At 43.8% G+C, this 12773-nt stretch overlaps 1 protein-coding gene and 1 pseudogene across 1 annotated transcript; one reads left to right on the top strand and one right to left on the bottom strand.

Annotated features, from left to right (window-relative positions):
- Positions 1–1519: 1519 nt before the first annotated feature.
- LOC112888023 lies at positions 1520–2739 on the bottom strand (annotated as a pseudogene).
- Positions 2740–5374: 2635 nt separating this feature from the next.
- Positions 5375–7275, top strand: LOC112887357 (1-aminocyclopropane-1-carboxylate synthase 7-like). Its single transcript, XM_025953502.1, has 4 exons — positions 5375–5573; positions 5664–5783; positions 5895–6055; positions 6162–7275. Exons 1-4 carry the CDS (start codon positions 5394–5396, stop codon positions 7039–7041), a joined length of 1341 nt encoding a protein of 446 aa, XP_025809287.1. The 5' UTR covers positions 5375–5393; the 3' UTR covers positions 7042–7275.
- The last annotated feature ends 5498 nt before the right edge of the window (positions 7276–12773 follow it).

Raw genomic sequence — 12773 nt, 5'->3', positions numbered from 1 at the left:
ATTGAATGGGCTGAAACCCTGTCAGAAGTGGGAAATAACTGAAATACTCTCCCTGTTGTCTGAATACATGTATTTAGTATGTATAGATGTATATTTATGTATTTATAATAACAAACTAATAATAAAATAATTAACAACACAAATTAAATAATTATATATTAGATAATTCATGATTGTTACATAAGTTATTTGGGCAAATATTACATATCTAGTAACCTCCCATCAATGCTTGCGCAATGGCATCACGTACACCTTCCATATCTTCTTCATCCACAAATTGACTTGTACTAGCTCCCATGTCCCCATCCTCATCGATATACGTCTCATCTGCTGCCATTCTATCAAAATCCACATCACTCAAATTACTATCTCTAATAAAGTTATGTAACGCCATACAAGCAATTATGATCATTGTTTGCTTCTCCATTGGGTAGCTTGGCACGTTTCGAAGAATGCGCCATTTCATTTTCAAGACTCCAAATGAATGTTCAATAATATTTCTAAGTGATGGGTGAGCATGGTTGAACACCTCTTTCAATCTAATCGGTTGCCCTGCATTTTGAAATTCTGGAATGTGGTACCTTTGACCTTTGCACGGTGCTAAATAACCCTTTCGATTTGGATAACCTGAATTAACAAGATAGAACTTTCCTTGAGGAGGATGTGGAAATTTATCCTTGTACTTGCCATACAAAGTGTCCCTCCATATACGTGTATCATGAGCAGATCCAGGCCATCCCGCCACCACAAATGTGAATCTCATGTCAAAATCACAAACAGCCATAACATTTTGACTACAATATCCATATCTATTCATATGTACTGCCTGCTCTGATGCTGGTACAGTGACTTCAATATGGGTTCCATCTATCGCGCCAATGCAATTTTTGAAATGAGGCCAAGATCTATGCTCTCTAATTTTTGGATGTACCACAGCAAAAGAAGGATCTTTAGGTTTAATGTTATCAGCAGCCAAAATGTTAACACTTTCCAAAACATCATTGAACCTCCTACTAATAGTTTCTAAGGAATGCGTAAAAATATGCTTTGCTTGGCGAACTGACTGAGGGGCACCACACATCCATAGAGACATGCCAAGAGCTTCTATTGAGCACATCTCATCCGAAGATGCTAAGCCATAATTATTCACCAAGACCTCATGCAAGCTGAAGAACACTGACCTTCTCATTCTAAACATGTCATAGCAACTTTCTGGATCACTTAGCTGCCTTTGAACCCACTGAAAACCTGTCTCCTTCGGCACTTTCCTTGGCTTCTTTGCAGATGAAGGTGTCCCACAATCAACCATTGCATAAGCTGCAATTGCAGCAGCTTCATACATCCAATCACTTTTCACTTGAATTACTTGCTATCCCAGTTTCATTAGACTCACTTGAAGTGAATGCCATCTGTATAAATGAGCACAACTCAGCCATAGAAAATATTTAATAACAACATACAGATTTCAGAATTGATTACAACCATACAAGATATTTCATATCAGCCATAAATTATTGATATCAGGTTCAACATTCAAAACCAAGTTCATCATGCAACAAGATAAAATCAAAGTACAATACTAATGGTACAATGCAAAGCTAGTATTGTCTAGCGTGTCTTCCTCTCCTCCCAAGTTCTCTTCAGCCATGCAAGCTTCCCAGCTGGGGTCTTAAGAGTGGTAAACACATCACGGTACTCCTTCTTGATGAGGAGTTGTGTGGCATAGAAATGTTCATCACTTCCTTCACATGCTCCAGCCTCAATAACTGATTCCAACATTTCTGCTATCTCTTGTCTAACATAATCATTAGGAGATGAAGTTGCAGAAGACTTGCTTGAACTAGCTTTTTCCACAAATGAATCCACAAACCGTTTGAACTGCAAGTCTCTAAAATTCTTCTTTGTTTTCTTCATTGGGGATTTGTGAGCAGCACCTCTTTTCTTAGCATTTGCTCCTGGCGGGGAAAATGGAAGCACCTCCTCAACCTCATCGTCATTACCATCTGATCTCTCATTTGCTCCTGCTATTCCCTCCTCTGCTCCTGCTGTTCCCTCCTTTGCTCCTGGAATAACAGCATATACATTGGTGCAAGACGCACCGCTAAACATTATTTCGAGATCTTCTTCATTCTCCAATGGAGCAAGTCTAAATTTTTTGCATGCGGGCATGGCCTGAAACACAATTAGTTGTAACAGTTAAAATCAAGCCATGGAACTAATATAATATAACAGAACCTAGCACAAGATTGCATACCTCCATTTTTTCTTTCCACCATTCATCATCAGCTGCAATAGAACCAGTCCTTGGATCTCTCCCTAAACCAGATGCGGCCAGAAGTAGTGTCTTCCATGTTGTATAGTCATTTTTCAGTGCATCCCAACGATTTTTCATTTGAGAACGGTTGTAATTTCTGCCAGTCCGTTCATTAAACTGGGCAATAAGATTGGCATACCCTTTGTTGTTCAAACAACCTTGTGGTCTATTATTTGCCAACACTTGTTCCACACATATCTCATTAAAAATTTTAGCAGCAGTTGGATCCCATTGTGCATTTGGTTTCCTGCTCTTTGACGTGTTCTCCATCTATGCAAGTGACTAAATTACAGCTACTCTAATTGTTTAAATTAGCACAAAGTAGATCACAGAAACTAGTTGTCTTACCTTGCTGGTGTCGATCTTGAAGAAGTGGCTGCAGGGGCGGGGCGGGGCGGTCCTGGCCGGCGCGGCGCGGCCCTGGACGGGGGCGCGGGCTGCGCCCGGGGCGGGGCGGCGCCGCCCAGGGCAGGGCGGCGGCCTCGGGGCGCAGGCGCGGGGCGGCGCGGCCGCGGGGGGGGGGGGGGGTGCGGGGCGGCGCGGCCCGGGCCGGGCGGCGGAGGCTGCGGCGGAGCGGCGCGGCGCGGCCGCGGGCTGGGCGGGGCGGCGTGGGCCCGGGGTGGGGCGGCGGAGGCCGCAGCGGGGCGGCGCGGCGCGGCCGCCGGTGGGGCGGAGCGGCGCGGCCCGGGGCTCAGATGCGTTGCCGGCGTTGTTCTGGGGGGGGGCGGCTTGGTGGAGCAGGGGGCGGGGCAGAACCCTAGCTCTCCATGGAGCAGAGAGGGGGGCGCAGGAGGGAGGAACGGGATGAGCGCCGTGGGGAGTCGGGAGAGGGGCGCGGGTGGGTTGGGTGGTTCTTTTTATACGGTGGCAATTGCAGGTAATTTGTTGCAACTTTGAGGGCATTGAGACCGCATAAGCGGTGGGAAGCGGGGTGGCCTCAGCTTTTCCTCTGCGCTGGTTTTACGAAGGCACAGAGTAGCGCTGGTTTGTTAAGCGCGGATAGAAGCGTTTGTTAAGCGCGGATAGAAGCGTGGTGTTTGGCTGACTAAGCGCTTAAAGATGTTGAAAAGCTGGTTGAGAAGCTGCGCCAAACACCCTCCTATAGCTAAAGTATAGCTAGGGCCTAGGGGCTGTATAAAATGTTGTCTGCAGGAGCGGATGCATGATACCGGAGCATTCCACGTTGCACACACGCCCATGTTCTTGCAAACTACTGCTGTCGGTTTGTAACCAAAGAAAGATCTGCATGCATGTTTAGCACACCTTTTCTTTTCGATAAGAAACGGTGCAGGCTAATATAATGCTCCGTGATGTATAGTCATAGGCTCATAGCAACGCTGGTACTCTTTACTGAGCCACATGCACATCATATACAGACAGACTGAATATCTGCAGTACGATGGCTGGTAGTGATGAATAAACTCGCTTTGTCCAAATCCCTATATGTGATGAGTAGCATTTGCTGTTGCTAACCTATGGTTTCATTTTCAGCCATCCAATCTCTATTTCTTAGTTTTGAAGTATGTGTTTGTGAGCTGCTAGGAAATGGTTGTATACTTGTATGTTGCTAGCCCATTTTCACATGATTAATTAATCATACGTAGTTGAAGGCTCATCTAGATGAATGATTGTCACATCTTTTTTCACAATTTCCGTCATTAGAATTTGCCACATTCATTTTTATGAGAGTCCAAACTTCGCACTGCATAAATAATATTCTCATAGCTGTCTTCATAACCATGACAAATAATTCTTTACCACATATTTCTACGTGACTGCATAGATTATAGATATCATTGCCAGTGAAATTAATTACATATCTCTTTTTAATTTTTGTGCTATCCATTAGTTTAGCCATAATCAGTTTTGGATCGAACATGTATCCAGCGTATGTCCACATCCATGATAGTCATCATGTTCACACTGAGTTGTCTATATTTTCGCTTTGAATACTAGGAAAAATTAGGTCAGAAAACAGGAAACAATGCATGGCCACCCCTATCCAACGCGGTTCCATCCAACAATAGGTTCATCTGATGAGGTATTATATGGTTTGCTTGCACGAACTGCAATAGGTTCAGCATCTTCGCGGGAACGGTGGTTGATTTGGCCTCCATGAGTGAGTCTATGTGGCCACCGGATGCAAAAGTGTGTTGAGAACTTGAGAATGTGCTACGAGAGTGCGCCATGGTTATGACGTCGTTATTAATTAATGTGTTATTAAGTGTTTTTAGGCATTCTTAGAGGTGCTCTAACTACGTACTAATAATATAAGGCACGCGTATGATTACAAAGGTAAAATAATAACAACTACTAAACTAGTGAAAACATACCGGTTTTATTTACTTATTAAAACTATATATATTATTTCCATTCTCTACTTCAGCATATATATTGAACCTTACGTGAACAAAAATCTCATCTCAAGTTCTTAACTGGGTTGACTTCGTGAATAAGACCTACTTGGACAGCAAACCACGAAAACCTGCCTTATTGGTCTAGGCTGGACGACCGTACATGGTGAATCCACAAGCCTAACAAAGTCAATCAGAACCTAGAAACACATTTAAAATAAAAAAATAAAAACACTGAAAAGGAACCAATTAACCAAGGTCCATGGCACAACATCTTCGGTTTGAAGTATGGTTAAGTGGGTAATAAACAGCTATGCATATGTAAGAACCCTTATTCTCTTTCTATATGATCTCTGAACACGGAAGAATACTGCCAGATAGCCAATCATTGACACCCCAAAAGTCTAGCACACCAAACTGCCCCCTCCATTATTTTTTAAACATTTGAAAATTCAAGGTCCGATCCTCAGCTCGTGAACTTCCACCCCCTCTGACATTTTCACACCCAGCGCATATGATATACACACACATCTCTGTATATATACCAATCAACCCAAGCCAGTGGTTGCCTGCCTGTGCACTGTCCATTTGGCATCCCAAGCCTGCAGCAGCTTTCTCGGAGGGAGAGAGAGAGAGAGGGAGGGAGGGAGGGAGGGAGGGAGGGAGCACCAGCTTGCTCTGAACACTTCTCCAGCCTCTCGCTGTCTCTGATTACACACCCAACCATGGGCGGCAGGCTGCTTGCTTCTTCCCAGCCGGAGCCCTCGCTGTCGGATATCGCGACCTCGGCGGCGCACGGGGAGGATTCGCCCTACTTCGCGGGGTGGAGAGCCTACGACGAGGATCCCTACGACCCCGTCACCAACCCCTCCGGTGTCATCCAGATGGGCCTTGCCGAGAACCAGGTAGAGGCTTGTGACTAGGTCACTGCGGAATGCATCGTCGTCATGTTCTGTCATGAAGCTGCTGACTGATTAGCCATGGTGGTGGTGCAGGTGTCCTTTGATCTCCTGGAGGCGTACCTCAGGAAGCACCCCGAGGCGTCTGACTGCGGCGTCGGGTTCCGAGAGAACGCCCTGTTCCAGGACTACCATGGGCTCAAATCGTTCAGGATGGTAAGATTGGACGAACCTTGAAATAGACCAACCCTTGCAGTGTGCTTGATTTCTTGCTGGCCGATCGATGAACTCACTGTGTGATGTTTGGTATGAACTTATGATCGGTAGGCAATGGCGAGCTTCATGGAGACGGTAAGGGGAGGCAAGGCGAGGTTTGACCCGGACCGCATCGTGCTCACTGCCGGCGCCACGGCCGCCAACGAGCTCCTTACGTTCATCCTGGCCAACCCCAGCGACGCCCTCCTCGTCCCTACTCCGTACTACCCAGGGTAAACATTGTTCCATTGCCATGGCTGAAAATCTCAATAAAGTGGTATCGTCGTGGCGGCGTTATGCTTAATCATGGCGTGTGTTCTTGCCAATTGGTTGCTGCAGGTTTGACAGGGACCTGAGGTGGAGGACCGGCGTGAACATCGTGCCGGTGCACTGCGGCAGCGACACCGGGTTCCAGGTCACCGCCGGCGCGCTCCAGGCCGCGTACGACGAGGCCGTGGCCTCAGGGGTGCGCGTCCGCGGCGTCGTCCTGACGAACCCTTCCAACCCGCTGGGCACGACGATCGAGAGGGCCGTCCTGGAGGACATCGTCGACTTCGTGGCGCGCAACGACATCCACCTCATCTCCGACGAGATCTACTCCGGCTCCGTCTTCGCGGCGCCGGAGCTGGTCAGCGTGGCGGAGGTCATCGAGGGCCGCGTCCGCCGCGGCGACGGCCGCGGCGTCGCGGCGCGCGTGCACGTCGTGTACAGCCTCTCCAAGGACCTTGGGCTCCCGGGGTTCCGCGTCGGCGTGGTGTACTCGTACAACGACGCCGTGGTGGCCGCGGCCCGGCGCATGTCGAGCTTCACGCTGGTCTCGTCGCAGACGCAGCGCACGCTCGCCGCGATGCTCTCGGACGCCGCCTTCGCCGCGGCGTACGTCCGCGCCAACCGGGCCCGCCTCCGGGAGCGGCGGGACCACATGGCGGCCGGGCTCGCGCGCGCCGGCCTCGCATGCCTGCGCGGCAACGCGGGGCTGTTCGTGTGGGTGGACATGCGGCCGCTGCTGGACGAGGCGACGGTAGCAGGGGAGCTGAGGCTGTGGCTGCAGGTGGTCGCCGAGGCGAAGCTCAACATCTCGCCGGGATCATCGTGCCATTGCTCGGAGCCAGGGTGGTTCAGGGTGTGCTTCGCCAACATGAGCTTGGAGACTCTCGATGCTGCACTCCAACGACTGAGCTGCTTCACGGAGAGATGGAACAAGTCCATACAAAATTAAAGCTGGAAAATGTTTCTTTTTCCTTGCCATCCTTTTGGGTGACAAGATTGATCAGAGATGTGCATGAGCGTGGCCGGACTCCGGGAGGAGATGAGAAGATTGCTGCAGAGTAACCCTTTTGATGGTGGTAACATCAGTTTTGTAACAATTTGTGTCCTCGACCGCTTTTCTTACTTTTCTGTAATTTGTTTCTTGTATGAAGTGCATACAAGGAGTATATATGTATACTTCTATTCGGAAAATGTGTAAAATAAAGTCGAAAATTGTTATCTAGTCCTCAAGAAAAGGTTCAAATCCATTACTGTTTTCTATTTATGATAATTAAGAGTAGGGCTTCAAAAACTGCAAAAACTAGCATGTAACTGGCCGAGAAACGGAACGGAGTATGATTTCCTTGTCTCTTACCGTACGTACCATTGATCATTAATGTATGGCATCCTAAAATCCATGAAGTAAAATAATTTCGAAATCATATGCCATTGGGTTTTCTCTGAAACATACTTTCGTAATATAGGATTTTTACAATTTTCATTATCATGTTTATATAAAAGGTTGCGACCAATAAAATTGCATGTTGAAGACTGTGGGATATATAAACATCATAAATTTACGAATGGAGTACAAGTTACTGCATGGCTTTAGACCCTGACGTTGTGTGATTTTCCTTATTTTCTTTTATCTAGAACAACTTGTTGGGAGGTTTTGAGACCATTTTGCCAATGATAATCTTAGAGTGGCTTTAGAGTGTATGGCTTTATGATTTTCCTTATGATATTAACATCAACAGTGTATGGCTTTAAAGTGGTTCTCACCATTCTTAGACAATTTCGGCAATGGAAAGTTCGCCGGCCTGCTCCTTTGGTACTACTACAGCTTGTATTTAGAATGCGATTGTTTTTCTAATTTTGGTTACAAAAGTCAGCTGTGGAACCTTACTTTTTATGAGCCGTAACAACAAATTATGATTGTAGGACAGTTAATCAACTATAATGCATAGCTCAATGCAGTAAATTATTATGCACTGGTCGACTCAATATTAAAGACATTATATATGTATTCTGCCATTGTTCCCTGTCGACTAATGTCGTCTAAGATTATTCACAACAATAAGGACTAATCTCGAAGATGTTTTGATAATGAAGCAGAATGGCTGAGCTGTTATACAAAAGAGAGCAAAGCTTGCTTTTCACACGGTTAAATCCAAATGTTCCCTATATTTTGAATGTGAGATAACCCCAATAGTCAAATCATTGTTTTTTTAAAGACTAGTTATGACTTGGAGCTACAAGTGCTCTCTCAGCAGAGATGGACGGAGGATCCCCTATGGTCTATGATTTTAGAAGAATGCTCCAATGGTCTACGGTCTGGTGAGAAAAGACATAGTGCTGACAGTTTTAACTTTTAAAATCCTTGGAGATCACTACTAGAAAGTCTGAAACACAACTTGAGCTGATTGGCCGTTCTCTCTTTGTTTTGTCTTCATTTGAAGGAACCTATAGCAAGCTTGCGACAAGGAGCGCCCTTCTGTCTGCCCAACAACCACATGCATTGTACCATCGTGTGTTCTACACGATCGACCGAACCGATCAGCTTCTTGACTTCAGGCTTTGCTAACCCTTGTGTGAAAGAACTTATCTAAGGACTTGAGGAATCAACAAGGAAGACCAAATTCGTTGATTGTTTGAACCATGTACGCCTCCATGATCTTGAGTCAGACTGATGTATGCATGGTTTTGGCTGGGCAAGGTATGAACAAATCTAGACAGGATACATGGAGTGTACTAGAGTGCAGGTCGGTTAAGTGTGACATGGAGTTATTCATCAAATGTATCCACATATCTGGATATGCATGCCCTGCTGGTTATGTGTGAACAAAGGAAGATTGGCAACTCGATCATGCATTGCTTGTGCTCGCAGGAGAATGGACACCAGTGCGTGCGTGCATGTAACTTACTCATGAATCCAGTCAGGCTCCAGCTGAGCAGCCAACGGCTCATGAAATATCCATGTAGTTGCAGACTAGAGATATGGTATTATTTTAACAGACACTCGAAGCTTACGTGTTGCTGGAATATTTGTTTGTTTTTTCTTAGTTTTATTGCGGCATGCGGTAGGTTTAGTGTCTGCTTGAAAATTTCTTATCTCTTAGTCATCTACTATAACTACAACTGAATATATAGTATGTGAGTTGCTCAATGGTGATATACTTGTAGAAAAAAGGTTCCTGAAAATTAAAAAAAATCAATCACCTGAAAATAGACATTCCAACGATGAAATGTCATATAAAAACTTTGGTACTACTATTACTACAACAAAAACAAGTACAAAATTTTACTCAAATTAATATTTCAACTGCTGCAAATCTGATCTTTAATTTAGTTTCCTACTAGCTAATTGCAACCTTTTTGAATCTTCAACAAGAAAAGATGTTAGATGTGAGATCCAACAGTATAGTAATTAATAAAATGGAATTGTTTTGGCCTCTTCAGGATGGCAGAGAAGAAAATATTATAAGCCTCAGTTTCTGTGGAATTGACGTGGCTTCAGCACATGCAGGTTACATAACTTTAAAATATGAGCAACTAGTAGAAGCATATAGCAAGTTGAATCCCATACGCATAATTTCATTCCATGTCTTAATGTGTGCATCCAGGAAAACATTAAATTATGTGCAGTCAGGACGTGAAAATTAGTCCTTGTGATTTGGTAGATAATTCTAATTTATTACTTATTTGAGGCACTCATGCATAGAGAGACAAGTTGAGATAAACAATCTATATAGTTCTCCCTCTGTATCAAGATACAGGCATTTCTAGTTTTGTACGTACGTACTAAGTCACACCATACATATATTATTAAGTTTGTCCATGCTCATATATAGAAGAGCTAGTATCATCAAAGAAGTACACAATGAAAATACATTTCCTAATAAAATAATTCACTGATACTAATTCGATACCGTGAATGCTGATATTCTTTTCTGCAAAGTTAGTCAAACTGAAGATGGTTTGACTTATGACAAAACTAATTATAAGAATGCTTATATTCTAGGAAGCCATGCATTGTATTTAGATTTTAATGCCCTTCCCATCACTTCGGGGCCAGTAGCATGAATTTACACTGGAGCAAAACCAAATGGTCTGTAGTGTCCTTTTCTGGGAAAAGAATAAATCGTTAGATGTCTTAGGAAAACCTGAAAATACAATTGAACATCCAAATTAGGGTTCAACTCATATAAATATTTCCTGACGTATGAGTGTAGGTCAACACTCAAAACAAACCAAAGTTTGTTGGCAACTCATTCTAAAGTTCAAGCAGGGATGGTGCGCCCAATAAATAAGCTATGCATGTCGTCATATCGATCGTCAGGGACAGGGGCGTCCAGATATATATGTTCCGGCCGGTGCTGTGCGTGCGCTTATTCTTATTCCCGGCGAGCAGCTCATGCGACGCGCGCGCACAAGGGTTCAAAGAAGCAGCAGCTCGCCAGCATGGGGCTGTGCGGAGGTCACGCGTGCATTATATTTATTTTGTTACATGTTAATTAGCCGGGGTACGGTTAGCTCATTTGCATTATTGTATAGTATAAATCTAATCCTTGCTCATTATTTCTTCTTGGGCACTGACTGATGATTGCCACTTGTTTATTAATATTGTATCTCTTGTAAATTAAGTGATCCATGGACGTAGTGATACACACAGGAAGACTTCTCGAGTGGAATCATGATGATCAAGTATGGACGATGTCACAAAGCTACAAGGCAAGAGAGGTAATAAGTGAGGTCTGCTAGTACGTTTTTCATTAGAAAAAACTTCATATGGTTGAATATCAATTAATTATATTATCCTCTAAGTTAATAGATCCTAGCTGCAAATTCAGTACCCATTTGGTGACACCTTTTTCAGATTTCGAGCCCATGTGAAGTTGTTTTATACAATTTCCATTTTGTTTTTAGCTATACGGTATATGTTTTCTTTTCTTTTCTTTTCTACTTTGGAATATGTAGGGCAGCTGAATAAAAAAATCCAATAATTTCCCAACAAATTCCTTAATTTTAATTTTAATTTCGAGTTACCAAAACTTTACACAACAACAAATTCTCATCAACAGATCAGATTTGTAACTGCAAGATTTTTTTAGAAGAAATGGCCAGTATACTTCTTGAGAGTACTTGTTCATCTAGTCCGCTCGATCGGTCGTCCTTGGCTCCTTGCATATATCACCTCTGCTGCCTGCTGCTTCCTATGATTCAGTTGGCACAAAAGGAAAGTGGTGTAGGAATGCATGATTATTGAATTTAAAGAAGAGGCTTGTTGGATGGTGGGAGTTTGAGCTCAAATCCTAGTTTGAACTAAACACTGAATGAAAACTTTGTAAACAACCCCATCCGTTCAAGTTCCAAACATCCATTATTTTTGTGCAAGTAGCAGAACGGCGATTCAAGTAGTTTCTCCATATTTCTATGATGCATGGCTAGGAGCTTGCGTGACTGACATAGTCCAGCGCCGACCGCGCATGACTTATGCCACAAAATCCATCCCATCACTTCGAATTAACTAGGTCGCACATTATGATAATGCAGGTAAAAGATCACACGTCACGCTCTAACATCACACATGCCCTGCGCCTGCCCAACAAATGGCGACTTCAGGAACGAACTGTTCTCCTGTTACTTGTGCGTTGGGACACTGAAACGATGGATCATATCGATGTTAACTTCCATGGGCATAAAATAATCATGCTGACCTCCAGATACATACATATATAGCAAGAAGAATACCGAATGGGGAAAACCTTATAAAAACTAAAGTCAATTAGCAGACACAGTAATGTTCCATATGTGGACTTGTCAATGAGTCAACACCACAACCAGAGATAAGATTATTGGTAGTTTCTAGCTCTAGCAGCTTCATTATATTTTTTGCTACAACTATTGTATATGTGAAAATTAAAATATCGCGTGCACGACACCTGTATATATGAATCCTACAAGTTTTGAACTCGGTTATCTATATGCACTGACACATCAAGTGGATTGTCAACTGATGCACATGGAGCTACAAAATTTCATCTGTTGGTGAGTCAACGAGTTAAAAATATTGGCAAAATTTCCTTCAAGATAACTTCAGTTGGAAGAGGGAGGATAACTACAATAAGGCCGGGCCGGTCTGATATTATCGACCTGAAGAGACCCTGTCGAAATCACTGCGTATATGTGTACGATTGGAAACAAAGCTAGTGTTCTGTTCATGTATCTAAGATCCCATTTCATCGTGGAAACAGTCAAAATTAAGTGCCTAGAAACTACATGTACTTCTCTGTACCGTTGCTTCTAGACCTCCACGCATACATCAATCATATATATATATATGCAGGCTGGGAGGATTCAGAAGGTTAGAAATAATCCAATCTTCCACTCTGAAATTGACTTCTGATATATCAAAGACACTTTGCCATGACGTTGACGATTTGCGAATCGACAATGCTTTATATGGGAAATGCAGGGTAGAACGAGGATGAGGGTATCATGATTGAGTATGAAGGACATGAGACACTTCATGCATGTTTGGGCCACCTTGACCATAATAACCATACGTTCTATGTGGGTGCTAGACCCAATTACATGCATAATTTGACACAAAATTGGGTCATATTCATTTTCTTGATTATTAAGATGATTTTCAATCCTCAAGCTTTAAAAAGTTCTGCGAAGCTACTAGGTCTTGGTTAT

The sequence above is a fragment of the Panicum hallii genome, chromosome 3, assembly GCF_002211085.1.
Source record: "Panicum hallii strain FIL2 chromosome 3, PHallii_v3.1, whole genome shotgun sequence".
NCBI classification, from domain to species: domain Eukaryota; kingdom Viridiplantae; phylum Streptophyta; class Magnoliopsida; order Poales; family Poaceae; genus Panicum; species Panicum hallii.
This window is presented reverse-complemented; position numbering and strand designations above follow the sequence as displayed.

Excerpts from the sequence above, each read along its gene's own strand:
- LOC112887357 (XM_025953502.1), top strand. The coding sequence starts at position 5,394 with ATGGGCGGCAGGCTGCTTGCTTCTTCCCAGCCGGAGCCCTCGCTGTCG. Across the intron at positions 5,574-5,663 it reads TGGGCCTTGCCGAGAACCAG|GTGTCCTTTGATCTCCTGGA; the intron begins GTAGAGGCTTGT and ends GTGGTGGTGCAG. Across the intron at positions 5,784-5,894 it reads GGCTCAAATCGTTCAGGATG|GCAATGGCGAGCTTCATGGA; the intron begins GTAAGATTGGAC and ends TATGATCGGTAG.